This window comes from Microcaecilia unicolor, chromosome 2 (assembly GCF_901765095.1).
Source record: "Microcaecilia unicolor chromosome 2, aMicUni1.1, whole genome shotgun sequence".
NCBI lineage: Eukaryota > Metazoa > Chordata > Amphibia > Gymnophiona > Siphonopidae > Microcaecilia > Microcaecilia unicolor.
This window is the reverse complement of record NC_044032.1, coordinates 627,427,344-627,449,779: the sequence shown is the minus strand read 5'-3', so window position 1 is coordinate 627,449,779 and position 22,436 is coordinate 627,427,344. Positions and strand designations below refer to the sequence as shown.

Below are 22,436 nucleotides of genomic sequence, written 5' to 3'. Positions count from 1 at the left end.
GCGCGGAGCCAACACCCCCCAGCAGTGTGCACCCGGGGCGGACCGCCCCCCCCTTCCTACGCCACTGGGTCTGAATACATAAATCTTTCCTCAGAATTTCACTAAACTCTTAAATTTAGGAGCATAAAATGTGTGTGTGTGTGTGAGGGGGGGGGGGGTAACAGGGTAAGCACCGATTTTCAACACTAGGCTCATAAATCTGGAGCCAGGTTGCGGACAGGAGAGGGGCAGATACCGTATCCAGGGGTGGGAGTTTGGAAGGGCCCACCCATGTTAAGCCTGGGGCCACCTAAAATGGCAGGTCTATGACACTGCTTGAATTAGGTGAGATTTTCTTGATCTTGCATGTGACGGTGGGATCCCGGAAGCAGGGGCCTCCATCCAAATGTGAGAGCTGGCATGTTAAGTCTGAATTGTGCTGTTTGTGAAGGAGCTGACATGTATACTTGTGATGAAACAAATGTCCAATGCCGATGCCCGATTTATTTGATTATACCACATATTCGACAGAAAATCATAGCGGTTACAAAAATAATAAAAGGGGGAAAGCATTATAAACAAAATACATACAATGTAATGAACAACTGATTATATCACAATACAGTGACATCACATACACATCAGGATAATAGGTACAGTACAATTATCAATAATGCCACAAAAAAATAATAATTAAGAAAAATTTAAGGGGAAAATATTCAAAGCAATTTAAACATCCAAGAGAGGCTCTTTGCCATTTAAAACTTGTCTGGGGCTAAGCGAGGATTTTCAGTGGCACTTAACTGAACAGTACCACTGAATATTGCCATTAACTGGCCATCTCCTAACCAGTGAGGTTAAGGGTGGGTGGGGGTGGAGTTAGGACGAATTGGTGACTCAGCCAGTTAGTGGCGATATTCAGTCTGCTAACCAGCTTTAACTGCATAAAGTTAGGACAGAAAAAAGGCTGTCCTAATCTTATGTGATAAGCTTAACCACACACCAGTCTGAATATTGACTGGTGCCCAGTTTACCTCTGGGTAGCAGCAGGGAAGTTTTAAGGTTGTACCCTTTTCCCCCTTCTGATCTCCCTCTTACCCTCTCCCCCTCCTACCCCTCAAAAAGCTCCCCCTTCCAATCCCCTCTGGCATGAATAAACCCCCTCCCAACCCCCTGGTCATCATAGCCCCTCCCCCGGCCTACCTAAGATCCATCCATGGTGGTCCAGCGGGAACAATGGAAGCAACACTGAACGCCACTCACTCCTGCCTCAAGCGGCTGCCTAAACAACATGGCTGCCATGACCTCTTACGGCAGTCTCGCAGTAAAACCCAAGTGGGGAATATTTGCCGGGACCCACCTAAGCTCTAGTGGACTACAGAGGACCAGCGACCTGCCATTGTTTAATGCTGGTATCAGGACTTGGCTTAATTTAGCTGGCAATGGTCACAATTTTTAAGAAATGCTGACTGCCGCCAACTGAATATCGATTGGTACATCTGATTTAAAAAAAAACAGAATAAAAATCATAATAACGTAACACTAAAGGATTACAAGAGCAGGGGGATACAACACATTGTTGAAGTACAGCCTGGTCATTAGTCTGCTGCAGGAAGAGGAGAGAGAGGAAAAAAAACACCTAATGTATCATTTTTCTATAAGTCGTTTCAAAAAGATAAGCCTTGAGGAAAGCTTTAAACTTAGGAAAAGATTTCTTCAACAGGGGCATAGCCAGACCTGTCATTTTGGGTAGGCCCAGAGTTTGGATGGGTGGGCCTTCTAAAATCTCCCCCCTTTTGTCTTGCATCTATCTCCCTCTCCTCTGCCCCCAGATTCAGCACTTCTCCACCCCCCCCCCCCCCCCCCCCCCCGCAGCCTAGCAATACCTCCTTCTTCTGAAACATACCCCCATATCTTAGTACTTTCAGCAGCAACAGCAGTGATGTACATCCACTGCCTGCATCGGCCCTGCCGGCTTCCCTCTGCCGCATCATGCCAGAGAGGAAACAGGAAGTGACATCGAGGGCAGGATGCGACAAATGGAAGACTGCGAGTTTGTCGCAGGCAGCAGACTGCATCGCTGCTGCTGCTGCTGGGAAAGGTGCTGAGTTAGAACAAGAAAGGGGAGTGTTGCCAAGCTGTGGGCGGGGGGGGGGGGGGGGGGCTGCTGCTGAACTGTTTTGGAGGCCAGACAGGGTGGGCCTGAGTCAAGAATGGGTGGGCCTCTGCCCACCAGTGGCGTAGCCAGACCTGACATTTTGGCTGGGCCCAGAGCTAATATGGGTGGGCAATATATTTATATAGATATATATATATAGAGAGAGAGAGAGAAAAAAAAATTGAATAGTGCCCAGGCCCCCAGCTAGCTTAATTTTAAACAAATTACACGATGTTAAAAATTATGCTGTAAAAAAACCCCCACGTATTTAAAATTTTATTACCTGCTGGGCTGGGCTCAGTGGGCTGCCAGCTGCTTGGCAGTAAAGTTGCACGGTGCACCACGGTTCAGTTGTTTGTTGTACTTTGTATCACACTATTATCTTGACGGACAGAGCGGAGTGAGAACGAGGCTGAGCACGCGTCGCGGGGCCGCGCACAGCCGCAGCATACCGCGTAGGATGGAACATCAGCAGCACGCCACGCAGCAGCCTCAGAGCGGAAGAGGACGTCAGGGTCATGCGCGGGGTCACCACCAGAGCTGCGACCTGCATTTCAATTCAGTCAGTGCTATCTGCGACTGCGTCGTGCCGTGCATGCCTCTGCCTCAAGCCCGAAAGGTAGGTGGGCTGGAGGAGATCAGCTGAGCGGGCGCCGCGGTACTCTGTGGCTATGCAAACGCAATGATGACAGTAGCGAAGGCTGTGCGCTTTTCAACTGCGCTTGGGTGGGCGGGCCTGAACCGACATTGGATGCCCTGGGCTCACCCAAGCCCACCCGTAGCTACGCCCCTGCTGCCCACCCAGGCCCACCTGTAGCTATGCCACTGATATGCAAAGGAAGAGCATTCCATAATGTAGGCACAATAACTGAAAAAGAGGAAATATGAGTAGAGTCAAAACAGACTCTTCTATGTGAAGGAATAATCAATAGATTTTTTTTTTTTTTACACAGATCTAAGGGTTCCTTTTATTAACCTGAGTTAGGCATTTTTTTTTTACTAATTACTAATCATTTCTATAGTGCTACTAGATGTACGCAGCACTGTACACATTGTATGCAGGTACTTTCTGTCCCCAGAGGGCTCACAATCTAAGTTTTGTACCTGGGGCAATGGAGGGTTAAATGACTTGCATTTGCCTAACGCAGCAAAAACGGCCAGTGCTAGATGCGCTGAAGTGTTCTGTGTTAGTTTTGCCATCTGCATGTGCTAAGCACGCAGTATTTTTTGGGATGTCAGGGGCGGTGATTGGGCAAGGATGGGCTAATCAGCTAGAACACTAACATTATCTAGCCAGTTAGCACGTCCATAATGCTGGAACATGGACTGTGGAGAGCCTTGGCAGAGAACCAATTGGAAGAGGAAGCCACCAGCCACAAAAGGGATTAGTAACTGAGCAACATAGTTGAGAAAAATTGCAGAGCTACTGTTACAGAGAGTATTTATTTACATTACTCATTTACATATTGCCTGTTAAGCTAAGTGGTTTACAATAAAATATACAGAAAAGCAAGTTACAAATGGCCAAAGACAAACATATGCCTGGCAGCTGAACAGGATCACACGACTGTCCATCCCTGCTAACATTCCAGATCTCATTTATTTATTTGGATTATGGTCCCATCTTTTTCAATAGTTTTGCTGCCACGGCGTTCTGCAGCATAGAATTCTTTCAACTCATGGGAAGCTACACAGCTATATTCCTCTTGGTTAAGTGGAGGAGTGGTTAGGGTGGCGGACTTTGGTCCTGGGGAACTGAGTTCGATTCCCACTTCAGGCACAGGCAGCTCCTTGTGACTCTGGGCAAGTCACTTAACCCTCCATTGCCCCATGTAAGCCGCATTGAGCCTGCCATGAGTGGGAAAGTGCAGGGTACAAATGTAACAAAAATAAAATAGATACTATTGGAGATTCTACATGGAATGTTGCTACTATTGGACATTCTACATGGAATGTTGCTATTCCACTAGCAACATTCCATGTAGAAGGCTGCTCAGGCTTCTGTTTCTGTGAGTCTGACGTCCTGCACGTACGTGCAGGACGTCAGACTCACAGAAGCAGAAGCCTGCGCGGCCACATTGGTGATCTGCAAGGGCCGGTGGTGGACTTTGGTCCTGGGGAACTGAGGAACTGAGTTTGATTCCCACTTCAGGCACAGGCAGCTCCTTGTGACTCTGGGCAAGTCACTTAACCCCCCATTGCCCCATGTAAGCCGCATTGAGCCTGCCATGAGTGGGAAAGTGCAGGGTACAAATGTAACAAAAATAAAATAGATACTATTGGAGATTCTACATGGAATGTTGCTATTCCATGTAAAAGGCTGCGCAGGCTTCTGTTTCTGTGAGTCTGACGTCCTGCACATGCAGGACGTCAGACTCACAGAAGCAGAAGCCTGCGCGGCCGCGTTGCTGATCTGCAAGGGCCGACTTCTACATGGAATGTTGGAATAGCAACATTCCATGTAGAATCTCCAATAGTAGCAACAGTGGAGGAGTGGCCTAGTGGTTAGGGTGGTGGACTTTGGTCCTGAGGAACTGAGTTCGATTCCCACTTCAGGCACAGGCAGCTCCTTGTGACTCTGGGCAAGTCACTTAACCCTCCATTGCCCCATGTAAGCCGCATTGAGCCTGCCATGAGTGGGAAAGCGCAGGGTACAAATGTAACAAAAATAAAATAGATACTATTGGAGATTCTACATGGAATGTTGCTATTCCACTAGCAACATTCCATGTAGAAGGCTGCGCAGGCTTCTGTTTCTGTGAGTCTGACGTCCTGCACGTACGTGCAGGACGTCAGACTCACAGAAGCAGAAGCCTGCGCGGCCACATTGGTGATCTGCAAGGGCCGGTGGTGGACTTTGGTCCTGGGGAACTGAGGAACTGAGTTGATTCCCACTTCAGGCACAGGCAGCTCCTTGTGACTCTGGGCAAGTCACTTAACCCCCCATTGCCCCATGTAAGCCGCATTGAGCCTGCCATGAGTGGGAAAGTGCAGGGTACAAATGTAACAAAAATAAAATAGATACTATTGGAGATTCTACATGGAATGTTGCTATTCCATGTAAAAGGCTGGGCAGGCTTCTGTTTCTGTGAGTCTGACGTCCTGCACATGCAGGACGTCAGACTCACAGAAGCAGAAGCCTGCGCTGCCGCGTTGCTGATCTGCAAGGGCCGACTTCTACATGGAATGTTGGAATAGCAACATTCCATGTAGAATCTCCAATAGTAGCAACAGTGGAGGAGTGGCCTAGTGGTTAGGGTGGTAGACTTTGGTCCTGAGGAACTGAGTTCGATTCCCACTTCAGGCACAGGCAGCTCCTTGTGACTCTGGGCAAGTCACTTAACCTTCCATTGCCCCATGTAAGCCGCATTGAGCCTGCCATGAGTGGGAAAGCGCAGGGTACAAATGTAACAAAAACAAAAACACAAGAGATTCAATAGACTCCTGATTCAGGTCTTGGTGCCGAAACAAAAAGGAGGACAGAGGATCGCTCCTACCCCATCCACTAGACAGCAGGGTAGGCCCAGGGGGTTGTCTTTAGGGACTGGCTGGGGGGAAGAGGAGTCAGCATGTCAATTGTTTTAACTCTGATCCCTTTAAGATATCCCCAGGAGCAACGTTTGGGTGGGCCAACAAGTTGGATGGGTGGGCACTAGGGTTGAAACAGAATAATCCGTCTCCTGCTGTACCCGTGCTCCACCTCTACCCCACTCCCAATAACTTCAATGAAGGTAGCAGTGCAGGCTTCAGTGGCTGCAGGCCACATTGAGGACTAGGGAAAAGGGAAAGTGCAGGAGACTACGCTCTTCAGTTCCCATTTAGCCACAGTCCCCCAACACATATGCTTCCCCCCCATATGGCACTGAAGCCAAATACATTCTGCATCCATAGAATCCCCTGGCCCTCCCCCAGCAATGGATGCAAAGCAGAGCTATGACATTTCCCCACAAAACTCACCAAAGAAATTTTGGTTTCTAATGTAATCTCAATAACAGACGTATTATAAAGTAATTAAAAAAAAAACTTTAAAACAAAAATCACTCGGAACCTAGAGCAAATCTGCCATGCCAGCACTAACTTCCAAAACAAGGATCCTACCTTGGGGCCCTAAAATATCAGTAAATTTATCGGGAAAACTGAAGAAGCCAAATTGCTACAGAATGCTACATAAAAAATTCATGCTGTGCTGAATACTTCAGTCACACACATGGAACACAAATGCCAAAGTGTACCTCAAGTGCCCGAAAGAGAGGAGTTTTGCCTGAGGGAGAGGAGAGGGGAGCCTGGAGGCCTGAAGCCTGGACTGTGTGATCCCGGTGCTGAGAAGCAGTTTTAGTGTTGGTTTTTCACCTAATCCACAAGGCTATTTGACTTCAGACAACACTAGACCCCTGACGCAGGCCTCACGGCCGAAACACGTCACGTGTCGGGTCAGTTGTGCCATTGTGAATAAAGACCTTGTTCAGGAAGACACTCATTGTGAGAGGACTTTTTGTTGGATCCACTGTTTGTTTTACACAAATGCCAAATACAGAATAAGGGGGTCTTATACAAAGGCACACTTACGTCAATGCTTTTTGGAACTGTTGGACTAGGTTCTGGCTAACACTGACACCACATGCTAAAGGGCAAATAATGAACATGTGAGAGAAAATAAGGTGGAAAGAATACGTGGACTGTAGAATGAACCTGTGGTAGAGGGAGGGGGGAGGGTTGAGAGGGGGGGGATAGGGATGAGGTGGGAGGAAAGGGAGAAAATGTAAAAAGTTACTGGAGTAGTACCCAAGTACTAGCAGTGGTAGTGAATTATGTTAGACGAAGGCAATGTCAAACATTTACTGGATATGTTGTTTTGAACGTCTCTAATAAAAATTATTGAAACATACAAAGGCACACTAGTATCTTTAGCACATGCTAAAAATTCACATGCACTTAAACGCTAACATGCCCATAGGAATACAATGGGCATCTTAATGTTTAGCGTACCCTAAAAACGCTAGTGTGCCTTTGTAAAAGGGATCCTACGTGACCACAAACTAGAAACAGAAATTAAACCAAAACCCCAAGAAGCCAGACCTTGCATGTAATACATGCTTTAATGATGTGTTACTTGCGGAGGGATAAAGAGAGGTTATTTCAAACGTGGGGAGCCAGTTTCTGCTGGATTCTAAATGTGCACAAAACACACGCCCCTTGCTATTTGGACAAACTGCACTGTTTTTCTGCCTTTCCAAAATTGCTCTTTGGAAGTTTTTGGCAGATAAACATTTTTTAGGGCATTTTGAGACTGTGGGCTTTGAAAATGAGCTCCTTAGACTCTCTAAGTGGCTTCTTTGAAAACTGGCAGAGGTCAGGGCTAAATTTAGGTTCTTAGAGGTTGATACTCAAAGCAGTTTAACCAGGCAGGAGAGTCTCCTGCCCGGGTAAATCACTTGCGCCTTCCTCACCACTCATATTCGGTGGCACTGAATATCAACTCTAGCCACTCCTGCATGACTGGTTAATGCAGGGTCAGTCCATGGGCAGAACTTCAGAGCTTGTTAGAGATGATATTCAGTCTGCCAAACAGCTAAGTAAGTGCATAAAGTTAGGACGACAAAAAGGCTGTCCTAACTTACCCCCTTGTTTACTAAGCTATGTGAATGGGCTGTGTTGGCATTTCTGTGTGGCAGCTGCTAGTGCGACTTAGTAAACGGGGGGAGGGTTTATCTGCTGAGCTAACTGGGCACTGGCACTGCTATTACTAATCATTTCTATACTGCTACTCAGTGGTGTACTGAGGGCAGGGCGGTAGGGATGGTCCACCCTGGATGCACAATGCAAAGGGGTGCAGGGAGCAGCCTCATGGCTGTCGGCTCCGCCAGTTCCCTGCTCCCTCTGGTGTTACTTCCTGTTCCAGGGCAGGGAACTGGCAGAGCTGACCAGTGGCGTAGCTACGTGGGGCCACGGGGGCCTGGGCCCCCGTAGATTTGGCCCTGGACCCCCCCCTGCCGACGACCCTCTCGACCCCCCTCCCGCCGCCAACCCTCCCCCACCGCCGCCTACCTTTGCTGGCGGGGGACCCCAACCCCCGCCAGCCGAGGTCCTCTTCTTCCGGCGCAAGGCTTTGTTCTTTTTCTGTGAGTCTGACGTCCTGCAGGTACAATGTGCAGGACGTCAGACTCAGAACGAAGGAAGAAGAGGGCCTCGGCTGGCGGGGGTTGGGGTTCCCCGCCAGCAAAGGTAGGCGGCAGTGGGAGAGGGTTGGCGGCGGGAGGGGGGGGGGTCCAGAGGATTGTTGGCGGGGGGCGGTCAAAGTTGTTGTTGGTGGTGGTGGCGGCAGCGGTCGGCAATGGCAGAGGGGGGTTGGCAATGTGCCCCCTCACCTCGGGCTCTGGACCCCCCTCCCACCGAAGTCTGGCTATGCCCCTGGAGCTGACAGCCATGCGACTGCTCCTAGCACCCCTAGGAGGTAACAGCAGTATGCTGGGGGGGGGGGGTTGGATATGATGCGCCGGGGGAGGTGATGCGCTGGTGGGGGATGCATAGCGGCGATTTGCCCAGGGTTCCATCCAGTGGTGTGCTGGTAAATTTTTAACAACAGGCTCTCTCCCTCATCCACCTCTGCGCCCCCCCCCCCAAATTGCAGAGCTGGCTATTCCCAGCGAGAGAGTTAGCTGGTAAAGTATTAACAACATGTAATTTTATTATACATTATTGGTACAAAGGATTTGCACATGGTTTTGCTTTTTAAACCCAAAGGTGAATCCTAAGGGTGGTTGAACAATAAACTGTGTTGTTTCTGACTTTATTTGTTTTGGAATGCTTTTGGGTCCTCCTACTGATCTGTACATGTGCCGTCTGGAATTTTGGAAGAAAGAAATAAGGAAATAAAAATTTAATTTTGGACATACTCTGTAGAAGTTGTTTTCTTTTGCAATGTGATGTGATGGATGCCTGCTCTGGTGTATGAATGTGATAATCTTTGAATAACTAAACTACCTATACTAAATGGCTATGGATTTCTGAACATATGGTATCATTAAAGGACAAATTTTTAAATGCTCAGTTGGGTATATATCATATATATGCTACTCTGAAATGTTTCAGACATATCATCTATTTATTCCCATGATATAACTGAATTCTATTATTCTGTCTCAGTGTATTTTGAAATGTAAGCCAACTTTGCTTGGAATGTGTGATAAATGTTTTTTTAAAAAATCCTTTATCCTCCATCTTTTAAGACACTGCCTACCTGCTGGATAGTGATGGCACAAGGAAAGCAAGTTTGGTCCAGTGAAGACTAACTCAAAATAACCTGGCTGTTCCTTAGCTGTGCTGTAGTAATACCGTACCAAGCCTCTGTGGTAATGCTCCACTAATAAGTTAAAAGATTAACTGGATTTCTTGAAAGGATGCATCATGACTAGGGGGACACACATACGCTTATTTATTCAATATCACAATTCTTCATACAGCCCAGCCACAAAACAACCTTTTAGGGTAGACAGTGTTCACAATGAGCTCCTTTTATTACCGACCAGACAGAGATAAGAGTTTTCAGTTTTGGCACAGTATAGGTTATCACAAGAGAAAAATATAAGAAAACCAATATGGGCTGCATTAGGGGCTTATGGCCCATTTATGTTTAAACAAAATAAATCTGCATGAAACAAAATATTTATTTTGACTAATAAAACCACTTCCCCCAGAAACATGTTCAAAACAGAATAATCCATTTGTGTAAAAAGGTAAACTTCTACAAAACATGAAGATCTGATTCCATGTGTGCCCCAATGAAAGGACAGTTTAATTCTACTTCCATTTAATTTCAATATTCCATCAACTTTATAACACCAGGCTTCCCATGGTAGATTACAACAACAACAGTTAAGACGAACCCAGGCATCAAGAAACAGGATATCCTCACTGAAATTTAGCCATTCATGGCCATTTTGCTATTGCCCTTTCTCTCCCACCCAGTAGTGTTCTTTGTTATTATTATTAAGCTATCTTGCCCCCCCCCCCCCCCGTCCTTCCTTTTCACATTTTATGGTGTTTTTTTTGTCAATTTAAATAAATAAATATGAGATTGTGCCGCGGGGCCTAATTACCTGGCTGGATGGAACTTAAGTGAAGTGCTCCAAGAGATTCTTCCAACGAGGAGGACTGGATGACGATAGCTGGTGGCCGGCAGAGCTCAGGGTGTGCATGCACTAGCAGTGCAGGAAGCAGAAGGGAAGGCAGCAAGGCGCTACTAGCTCGTGCTGGGACGGACAGAGCCAGAGAGGAGCCAAATATCTGCTGCAGGAGCCGTTAGACAAGCAGGAAGGGCGCACTCACTGGCGCGCAGGGTGCCGCAGGGGGGAGGAAGGCGTCATGACGTAGAAGATGGGCGGGACTCGACCGGAGGGAGCGAGAGGAGCCGCTGGGAGGAGCCGCTAGTAAGAAGGGCGCATTGGCCAGGCGGAGAGAGAGCAAGAGGACTGCAAGTTATTGGTTTCCACCCGGGCGGTCCACCCCCCCCACCCCGCCCTCGGTACGCCACTGGAGCCAGCACAAGGAGGCAGGGCTGCCAATATCAGGTCAGGTGACAGCTGGTGTGTGCGGGCATGCGATGCGTACCTGCAGCCAGGAAAAAAAACCCAAAAACTTTGTCCCGTCCCTGCTGACAGCTGAGCTGAACAACCGGCTCGCAAAATGTTTCAAAAAGTAACAACCGGCTCCAGCACACCACTGGTTCCATCCAACCTAGAAACACCACTAGTGCTACTAGATGTATGCAGTGCCGTATGCATTATATATGCAATTGAAGATTTTTTGTACTTGCGGCAATGGAGGGGTTAAGTGAGTTGCCCAAGGTCACAAGGAGCTACAGTGGAAGTTGAACCCAGGTTGCCAGGGTTAAAGCCCACTGCACTAACCATTAGGTTACTCTTCCACTCAATATGGTCTCTCTGGCTGGCTGCTGTATCTGGATATTCAGTGCTGGAGCTCTGAAATAGTTTGGCATTGAATATCCAGGCTAAGTTCTGAAGGTGCTGGTTATTGCTTTAAAAACTGCTGACTGCCGTAAGCTAAATATTACCCCCTTGTTTCTCTTGGGTGACTAGATTTAGTTGCTTAAAAAGTGGGCAGGAGCAGAGGAAAGTCAGGGGGAAGAACTTAGGTGCTGTCTTCCCAGAATCCCTCATTCCAGCCTATCCTATTAAGAATACAATTGGGGGGACAGAGGATACCCTGGACCTTCCCCCCATCATTCACCCACCTGAAGAAAAAATGTAGCATACAAAGGGAACTGAAGAATCTTCGTCCCATCCCTGGTGCTGAAAATCGGTGATAAGCTCCTAACTTCTTTTCCTCACCCTAAGTCCACCCCCCCCCCTATTGCCACCCACTTTTTATGCTCCTAAATTTATACGTTTAGTGAAATTTTGAGCATAAGTGTAGGCTCTCAGCCCTAGTTTCTATTCAAAGAGGCAATTTGGGAGCAGAACAACTCTGAAATGAGACCGTATATTTTCATTTTGATATTATAAAGTAATGCTACCTAGGGTGAACAACTGACAAACTGTGTCACTTAAGTAACTGTTTTGTTGGGTTTTATCTTGCAGAAAAACCATCTGAACAGGATACGTGTCCAGGCTTCTCTGTTTCTTGTTCTGAATTACTTTGCTCTCAGCCTTTTAAACAGTGAGACTGGAATTTATTTCTTCATTATGTGGTAACTATGTCTTTTTAAATATTCTTTGCATTAGAGTCAATGAGGCCATTCACAACTGCAGTATGGAAAGGGATAACACCTGTGCAGTACCAAGCGCAGTCCTTAATTGTTTATAGCACTTTGAAAGACGTCTTCACTTATACCAGAGAGTTTTAAAGCAGTGGCATAGCCACGAGGGGGATACAATCTGGAGGCAGATCTTATGAAGAACACACGGGTCTTTTTTCTAAGGTGCACTGAAAAATGGCCTGCGGTAGTGTAGGCGCAGGTTTTGGGTGTGCGCAGATCCATTTTTCAGCACACCTGCAAAAAAGAAATGCCTTTTTAAAAACTTTTGACAAAAATGGATGTGCGGCAAAATAAAAATTGCTGCGCTCCCATTTTGGGTCTGAGACCTTACCGCCAGCCATTGACTTGGCGGTAAGGTCTCTCATGTTAACCGTGCGGTAATCACCTACATTCGTCAAGTCGGAGTTTTCGCCCAATTTTTGCCGCGCGCCAGAATATAAAAATTATTTTCCGGTGCGTGTAGCGGATGCGCGTAAAAAAAATGAAATTACCGCATGGGCCACGCAGTAGCCGGGTGGTAACTCTGAATTGGCATGCGTTGGGCACGCGTAGGCACCTACGTGGCTTAGTAAAAGGACCCCACGGTCTTTATTATGAAATTAAAAGCTCCCAGGATTTCAACATTCGGTGCTCGACATGGCCACATTTTGCCAGAGATACTGGCTGCATCAGGGCAATGGCAACTGGAAGTACAGATTAAAAAAAAATACCAACATTATTTTAACTAACATAAGAAGGAACTCCATGGAATAAATCTCATAAATCCATCTTATACATGGTACATGCTTTAAAAACTCTCAGGGGCATAATCGAAAGAGAAGGGTGCCCATCTTTCGACACAAATCTGGAGATGGGCGTCCTTCTCTCAGGGTCGCACAAATCGGCATAATCAAAAGCCGATTTTGGGCCTCCTCAACTACTTTCTGTCGCGGGGACGACCAAAGTTCACGGGGGCATGTCGGCAGCATAGCGAAGGCAGGACGGGGGCGTGGTTAAGAGATGGGCATCCTCGGCTGATAATGGAAAAAAGAAGGGCGTCCCTGACAAGCATTTGGCCGACTTTACTTGGTCCCTTTTTTTTCATGACCAAGGCTCGAAAAGGTGCCCGAACTGACCAGATGACCTCCCCTTACTCCCCCAGTGGTCACCAACCCCCTCCCACCCCTCCCCCCCAAAAAATTAAAAAACATTTTTTGCCAGCCTATATGCCAGCCTCAAATGTCATTCTCATGTCCATCACAGCAGTATGCAGGTCCCTGGGCAGTTTTAGTGGGTGCAGTGCAGTTCAGGCAGGCGGACCCAGGTCCATCCCCCCTACCGGTTACACTTGTGGTGGTAAATGTGAGCCCTCCAAAATCCACCCGAAACCTACTGTACCCACATGTAGGTGCCCCCCTTCATCCCTAAGGTCTATGGTAGTGGTGTACAGTTGTTGGGAGTGGGTTTTGGGGGGGCTCAGCACCGAAGGTAAGGGAGCTAGGCACCTGGGAGCAATGTGTGAAGTCCACTGCAGTGCCCCTAGGGTGCCCGGTCCTGGCATGTGAGGGGGACCAGTGCACTATGAATGCTGGCTCCTCCCACGACCAAATGCCTTGGATTTGGTCGTTTTTGAGATGAGCGTCCTCGGTTTCCATTATCGGCGAAAACCGAGGACGCCCATCTCTAAGGTCGACCAAAATGTTGAGATTTGGGCGTCCCTGACCGTATTATCGAAACAAAAGATGGACGCCAATCTTGTTTCGATAATACAGGATGCCCTACCCATTCACCGGGACGTCCTTAGAGATGGTCATTCCCATTCGATTATGCCCCTCTCTGTCTTCATTACAAAAATTGAAACCATCACAGATAATCCCAACTTTAAAATGTTAATTGTAAAAACCATTGTAGAAACAATTTAAAAAGGCTGAGAGGCTTACCCAGCTGGTGGAAAATTCCAAACGTCACCTTGGCTGGTCCAACTGATAAAATGCAGTAAACACTGGATTTATAGAGATAAAAATATCCACCATAATTTAAGAACAAATATGGGCTAAAAATTTCAAAAATAAGATATCAGCCACAAAGAAAGGCTAATCCATATGCTTCTGTTCTGGAAATGTTAGGTCACTAGTGAAACAAACCTCATTTGACATTCTAATTTATATGCACAATGATGTCATACATACATAATGAAATAACATAAAACACATCTTGCATATTAAAAGAAGTGATTCTGAACTCAAGAACAGCGGTAAATATATAAAAAGATGATAAAAACAGTATTATCAGCTTTAAAATAATTCATGATATGATAAAAAAGCAGTGCTAACAACTGATTTACATCGCTATGAAGAAAGACTAAGGAGGCTAGGGCTTTTCAGCTTGGAGAAGTGACGGCTGAGGGGAGACATGATAGAGGTATATAAAATAATGAGTGGAGTGGAACAGGTGGATGTGAAGCGTCTGTTCACGCTTTCCAAAAATACTAGGACTAGGGGGCATGCGATGAAACTACAGTTTTGTAAATTTAAAACAAATCGGAGAAAAGTTTTCTTCACCCAACGCGTAATTAAACTCTGGAATTCGTTGCCGGAGAACGTGGTGAAGGCGGTTAGCTTGGCAGAGTTTAAAAAGGGGTTAGATGGTTTCCTAAAGGACAAGTCCATAAACCACTACTAAATGGACTTGGGAAAAATCCACAATTCCAGGAATAACATGTATAGAATGTTTGTACGTTTGGGAAGCTTGCCAGGTGCCCTTGGCCTGGATTGGCCGCTGTCGTGGACAGGATGCTGGGCTCGATGGACCCTTGGTCTTTTCCCAGTGTGGCATTACTTATGTACTTATGTACTAAAACAAACCCCAAAATGTAAAATAAGCATCCATGGCAACCAAAATTGCTGTGAAAAAAACCCATCTATAAAGTCTTCAGAATTGTTAAAAAAGATGAAACACTGAGGTGGAATGCATTGAAGACAATGCTGTGTGTTCCAGTGACCTCAGTGTACTTCACTGCCGTTATTAATGCGTTCCAATCATGGAATAAATGAGGAACATCTTAAAAACATCTAAAAAGGTACTAGACCTGATAAAAGAAGAAGCAAATAACCAATTGTGGATTCTACCAACCCATACAAGTGAAAATATAATGCAAAAAAATAACGATAAAAATGCAAGTAAGCCATCCCATAAAAACTTTAATAAAAAGGTCTACCAGTGTACAAACAAAACAATCTTGACTTTAAAAAAAAAACAGTGTAAAAATGTAAGCACCATAAGGGATACAACTTAAAATGTCTCCTCAAATACTTATAATAGTGTAAAAATACAGAGTCCAGAAATGGTCATAAAAATAGTTACAGAGAGAGAACACAACCATGACAGGAACACAGAGAAATCAAGTTCTTGTGATTCATACCATGGGGTGTAACTGTGTTAAACTTATAAATAAACTTTTGTTCTGTCTGTAATAAAAGCTTGTCTAAATCACCCCCCCACCACCACCTCCATGAGGGACGTGGCATACTGAGAACAACCCCCCTCCCCAAATCTTCAAAACATTACGACCAGCGGTTTCTCCAATACTTTCTTTTAAGTGCACTCTTGTGCTCCAAAATCTCTTTGTTTAAAGGTCATATGGAGGGGCATAATCGAACGGCGCCAGCCAAATAGATGGCCGGCCATCTATTTGGCCGGCGCCGCAAAGAGCAGTCCCGAACCGTATTATTGAAAAAGGTGGCCGACCATCTTTCATTTCGATAATACGGTTGGGGCCGGCCAAATGTCAGAGATGGCCGGCATCAATTTTCGCAGATAATGGAAACTAATGCCGGCGACCTCAAACCCGGCCAAATCCAAGGCATTTGGTCATGGGAGGAGCCAGCATTTGTAGTGCACTGGTCCCCCCTCACATGCCAGGACACCAACCGGGCACCCTAGGGGGCACTGCAGTGGATTTCAATAATTGCTCCCAGGTGCATTCCTCCCTTACCTTGAGTGCTGAGCCCCCCCAAATCCCCCCAATACCCACTCCCCACAACTGTACACCACTACCATAGCCCTTAGGGGTGAAGGGGGGCACCTACATGTGGGTACAGTGGGTTTTGGGGGGTTTGGAGGGCTCAACACTTACCACCACAAGTATAACAGGTAGGGGTGGGGGGGAATGGGCCTGGGTCCACCTGCCTGAAGTGCACTGCACCCACTAAATACTGCTCCAGGGACCTGCATACTGCTGTCAGGAAGCTGGGTATGACATTTGAGGCTGGCATAGAGGCTGGCAAAATTTTTATTTTTTGGGTGGGAGGAGTAAGGGGAGGTCATCCCCCATTCCCTATGGTGGTCATTTGGTCAGTTGGGGCACCTTTTTGAAGCTTGGTCCTGAAAAAAAAGGGACCAAGTGAAGCCGGCAAAATGCTCGTCAAGGCCGGCTTTCTTTTTTCCATTATCGGGCAAAGCCGGCCATCTCGTACCAAGCCCCCTTCCCGCCTTCGCTACCCTACCGACACGCCCCCTTGAAGTTTGGCCGGCTCCACGACGGAAAGCTTTCGATTATACCGATTTGGCCGGGTTCAGGAGATCGCCGGCCATCTCCCGATTTGTGCCGGAAGATCGCCGGCGGTCTCCTTCGAAAATAAGCTGGATAGTTTTGCCTATACAAAGCAACCCACACGGGCACATTGCAATGTAGATGACGCCTGAGCTGTTGCAGTTAGTGATATTCACAAGGACATGATGTAAATCACATATGCAGTGTTACAGTCTGAAGTATGTCTCTAGGATAAGGTCTTGCTTGACTGCGGATGCACAAAATCGTTAGTGCTGATGGCACTGCACTTTCCATAGGGACAATGTCCCAGAAACAGGTCATCCAATGGTTCCAGAATGGGTTCTAGGAGTGCTGATGGCACCAGTCTCTCTTTCAAATTCCTGCTTCTTGAAAAAACCATGACCAGATTCTGGTTTCGAAAGCACTCATGACCCTCTAGGATATTTATTTATTGCATTTGTATCCCACATTTTCCCACCTTTTTGCAGGCTCAATATGGCTTACAATGTATCATAATTGGTATATAATAGATAGGTAGATGACAATTACATAAAGACCATGATTAACATAATAGAAATGTAAACAAGCAGATATCGGAAAAAGACAGTTCTGATTATAGGTAAGGTGGAGATGTGTTACATTTACAATTGCTGATCTTTGTGGTAAGCCTTGTTGAAGAGGTGGGTCTTCAGAGATTTGCGAAAGTTAGTTAGTTTGTAAATAGTTTTCAAGTTGCGCGGCAATGCGTTCCATAACTGTGTACTCAGGTAAGAAAAGTTTGACGCATGCGTTAGTTTGTATTTTAGACCTTTACAGCTGGGGAAGTGAAGATTAAGGAATGTGCGGGATGATCTTTTAGCGTTCCTGGGTGGCAAGTCTACCAGGTCTGACATGTCGGCTGGGGCATCTCCGTGAATGATTTTATGAACTATAGAACATATCTCGAATGCGATACATTCTTTAAGTGGAAGCCAGTGTAACTTTTCCCTTAGGGGTTTAGCACTTTCATATTTTGTCTTTCCAAATATGAGTCTGGCTGCGGTGTTCTGGGTGGTTTGTTTTCTAATAATCCTTTGTATTTGTGATGTTATATGAGAGTAATGCAGCGTGCACATCAAGTCTGGGTCTTTCTTCTCTCTGTGTTCCGTAAACAGTTCACTTCTGAACACAGTTATCAGGGGGTCTCCTCCTTTAGAATCTCTCTGCCATCACTGTTGATTGTTCCTCAAAATCATCGTAGCCTGACAGTAGTTCCGGAATGGCGAGCGGTAAGCCCACGTTGGGCTTAACGAGACTTAGTAAAAGAGCCCCTGAATTTGTTATTCTCTTTTCCTTGAATTGTTTTCCTTGTTAATTTTCAAAGCTCCAGATTTTCAATTACATCCACCCCCATATTTGAGGACTGTATATTGGACTAGGTGATGTTTGAATGTCTTATTGTTTTTCTTTTTCTCCTTTTTGTGATTATTGGTGTACCTAGTCCTGTTTTCTGTTTCAGTTACTCTTGAATTGTTTTTTAAAATTTCATAAATAAATTTTTTTTTTTAATTTACAACGAACAAGACAAAAAATTAAAAACACATACATAACCTCCATATTACAAAGGCTCAAGGAGAGAATTATCAAACCAAAGCAATCATCTTCCCATACTGCAAAATCTATATGGTACCAGCTACATATATATATGAAGAAACTGATAAAAATAAAAGAACACGATGGCCTCTATGCCTTGTCAGAGCCAGGGCCGCCGAGAGGGGGGGACAGGGGGGACAAAATTCCCCGGGCCTCCAGGGGGAGCCCAGCACCACCGCCGCAGTCCGGCCCGCCCGCCCTCTGTCGCTCCCTGGCATTGAACTTACTCGCCTCACCTTCAAAAGCGCAGCAAGCAGCGGCAGACACTCCTTCCTTCCGTGTCCCGCCCTCGCCTGACGTAACTTCCGCGAGGGCGGGACACGGAAGGAAGGAGTGGTCTGCCGCTGCTTGTTGCTGTGCTTTTGAAGGTGAGGCGCTTAAGGTCAGTACAGAGGGCCCGGGGGTGGAGAGAGGGCCCGGTGGCGGGTGGAGGGGGGGGGCGGCGACCTCGGGTGGGGGGGGGGCCCCGGGGGCGGCCTTGTCCCGGGCCTGGCCCAATCTTTTGGCAGCCCTGGTCAGAGCCTAATAGTACCAGCTTCAAAACAAAAGGCCAAAAGCAGGTCATAAGCATTTATTTCTAAACAATAGAAAGGGAAAAAGAAAGAAATGATCTATAATTTGTCAGAGTCTGGAAATACCAGCTTCGATACAAAGGCTAATGTCAGACCATTGATGTTTAGAACTAATCAAGGGTTTAAAGTACAAGTCTCTTAAACCATACACTGTTCAAAGTCTGAGCTGTGTTGTTTAAGAATGTTTTTTTTCAGTAGCACACAAAAACCAAGCCATATAGTAACAGGAAAGGAGGAGACGAAAACCACACAACTTACCCACCAACCACTAATTCTATAAAAGTTCTGAAAATTGCATGCGCAAATTTGGGCAACGCCCAATTTGTGTGCACAATGTAGTTGAATAATGAGTTAATTAGTTCCAATAATTGACTTTTTAACAGGCAATTATTGGCACAAATTAAATTGAATTGGGATGTATACATGTAAATTTAGGTGCGGGATCTACACCTAAACTTTATGTGTGATCTGAAAAAGGGGGTGTGGAAATGAGCAAGTCATGGGTGTAATGGGGTTGTTCCTAATATTTATGTGCATCACTATAGAACAATGGGGATATGCATCTAGTTTAGGTGCGTAAATTTGCATCACGTTTCGGTTGGTGCAAATGACCACACCTAAAGTTAGGCGCAATTCCCAGGCGTAAGTGCTGTTCTATAAAGCATGACTAACATTGGGGCCCTTTTACTAAGGCGCACCTAAAAGTGGCCTGCGCTGCTGTAGGCGTGTGTTTTGGACGCACACAGGTCAATTTTTTCAGCGCGCCTGGAAAAAAGGCATTTTTCTTTTGTGACCGAGAATGGATGTGCAGCAAAATTAAAATCAGAACATGTACATTTTTGGCCTAAGACCTTACCGCCACCCATTGACTTAGCGGTAAGGTCTCACATGCTAATTGGGCGGTAAGCGGCCAGCACGCATACACTGCCGATTACCGCCAGGTAAGCATCATGCGGTAGAAAGTAGAAAATATTTTCTACCTTCTTTTTTGTGCACACGTCAAAAATTGAATTACTGCCCAGAGCATGCGGTAGCTGGGCAGTAGTTCCAATTTGGTGTGTGTTGGCCATACGCAGGTGCCTTAGTAAAAGTGCCCCTTTAAGTGCAGCTTACAGAATAGTGCTTTTTTTATGCCATATATAGTCCTAAGTGGAAGGCACATGCATTAAAACACCTGTTTCCTAAACTGGCTTCAAAGAACAGTACCATGATACTCAGTGTTAAGAATGCAAAATTTCCTTCCGGGGCCGTGATTGACACCAAACTATCAATTGGGCTACAATAATTGAAATGAAAAGAACTCAAGGAAAAAACCTATGTAATCAAGGCAACATTTTCATTGATTGAGCACTCTACCAGAATCCTTATCCACACTTTTATCACCTCTCCTCTCCTCTTGATTATTAATAGAAATCAAACAAAATAAAACATGGAAAAGAAAATAAGATGATACCTTTTTTATTGGACATAACTTAATACATTTCTTGATTAGCTTTTGAAGGTTGCCCTTCTTCCTCAGATCGGAAATAAGCAAATGAGGTAGCAGATAGTATATATGAGAGAAACATCAAAGCATTACTTTGACTGTCTGACAGCGTGGGATTATTGTAACCTGCTTCTCACCGGCCTCCCTCTTAGCCATCTCTCTCCTCTTCAATCAGTCCAAAACTCTGCTGTGCGACTCATTTTCCGCCAAAGTCGCTATGCTCACATTAGCCCCCTCCTTAAGTCACTTCACTGGCTCCCTATCCGTTTCCGCATTCAATTCAAACTTCTCTTATTGACCTATAAGTGCATTCACTCTGCCGCTCCCCAGTACCTCTCCACTCTTGTCTCCCCCTACGCCCCCCTCGAGTACTCCGTTCTGTAGATAAATCCCTCTTGTCTGTCCCCTTCTCCTCTACTGCTAATTCTAGACTTCATTCCTTTTATCTTGCTGCACCTCACGCCTGGAATAGACTACCTGAGCCTGTACGTCTAGCCCCGTCTTTGGCCGTTTTCAAGTCCAAACTTAAAGCCCACCTTTTTACCACTGCTTTTGACTCCTAACCACTACTCACTTGCGGTCCTTTTATCCTCACCTCTTTATTCCTTTCCCTTATTGTTCTGTCTGTTTACCTGTCTTATCTAGATTGTAAGCTTTTTAAGCAGGGACTGTCTTTTTGTGTATGGTGTACAGCGCTGCGTATGCCTTGTAGCGCTATAGAAATGATAAGTAGTAGTAGTAGTAGATAGTGAGGACCCAAAGAATCCTCTAAATAGAAAAAATGGTGGTGGTGGAAGCAAAATTTCTTATAATGAATACCAACAACAAAGCCTCCCACAACATATAACAAGGAAAGTTCAAAATCAAATATTCTAGGGTAAATGGGAGGAAAAAGCCTCAAGGTGCTCTTGATCAACAGATCTACAGAGCTACTATTGATCCTGTAGACCTGTTTCTCGGTCTTAAAAGGATCCGTTCCTCATCATGGGCAAAAAACCTTCCCAATACCTTAAATGTCTGAATAATGGGAAATAATGAGACAACTCCCTTTTAGTCCATGTCAATCCAAAACAATATCCTTAATGTTAAAATCCTGGTGCTGGTTGCTGCTAAGTTTTGCTAGTGTCTTCACCATAAGGCTCAAAAATAAGTAAGAATGAAAATATCACTTAGCTCTAATGCGGTCGCTCATCTGTGCAATCTTTTGCACTCCTGCTTGAAAGCCTTCCAACTCCCCCGACCGACGGTGGCCAGCATTTCGCTAATGCTGCTGCAAGCTTTTGCTGCTTCACGGTCCATTTGGCAAGCGGCTAAGCGAAAAAGAGAAGAGAGATGACACTTGATGTGACTATAAAGCTAACAAAACAGACACAAGGGTGGGAGAAAACCAAGTCCAAGTGACCAGCCCAAACACAGAAGTAAGAGATCCAAACAAAATTTATTGGGACCCTACACTGTCCGTGTTTCGGCAGCAAGCCTTCTTCAGGGGTCGATAAATGAGTCCTCTGCTAAATGCCAAAACAACTTTGAGTGCTAGCAAAGCACGAGTGGGAGGTCGCTGAGTCCACAAAACATGTCCTCCCACTCGTGCTAGGGTCCCAATCAGTGGCGTTCCTAGGGGGGCGGACACCCGGGGCAGCGCCCCGCCCCCCCAGGTGCAGCACCTCCCCCCCGATGCAGCACGGACCCCCCCCCCGGGTGCAGCACCCACCCCCCCGATGCAGCGCGGACCCCCCTGGGTGCACGCCGCTGGGGGGGTGCCGCAGCGCGCGCCTGTTCAGAGTTCCCTGACTTCGCGTGTTCGCTGCAGTTCCCTTGCTCTGATCCGGAACAGGAAGTAACCTGTTCCAGGGCAGAGGGAGCTGCAGCGAACGCGCGAAGTCAGCATGCGTGTGCCGCGGTACCCCCCAGCGGCGTGCACCTGGGGCGGACCGCCCTCATCGCCCCCCCCCCCCCCCCCCCTTGGTACGCCACTGGTCCCAATAAACTTTGTTTGGAGCTCTTACTTCTGTGTTTGGGCTGGTCACTTGGACTAGGTTTTCTTCCACCCTTGTGTCTGTTTGCTTGCGTTATTGTGGAAGGAGTGGACCCCCCTTTTCTCCTTTGTTACTATAAAGCTAACACCAGCAAAACTTCAAGGACTGTCACTTTTCCTTACTTAAACAATGGCTTTTCTAGCCTGGCTGACCGGCAACACTGAATACCTGAAAATGTTGGTTTAAACCTTTGTATCCATGATATCAGATGCCCAGATTAACAAAGACCAATGAAAAAATGAGACCTGTCAAAAAAAAAAAACAACA

At 46.2% G+C, this 22,436-nt stretch overlaps 1 protein-coding gene across 8 annotated transcripts in view; it reads left to right on the top strand.

The window, feature by feature from the left end:
* Positions 1-22,436, top strand: part of IL15 (interleukin 15) — a 322,051-nt gene that overhangs the window by 174,551 nt on the left and 125,064 nt on the right. For all 8 annotated transcript variants that reach the window (XM_030191693.1, XM_030191697.1, XM_030191691.1 and 5 more), the window contains one exon: positions 11,734-11,843. In XM_030191693.1, the coding sequence (XP_030047553.1) occupies positions 11,734-11,843 (110 nt within the window). The remainder of the gene's footprint in view (positions 1-11,733; positions 11,844-22,436) is intronic.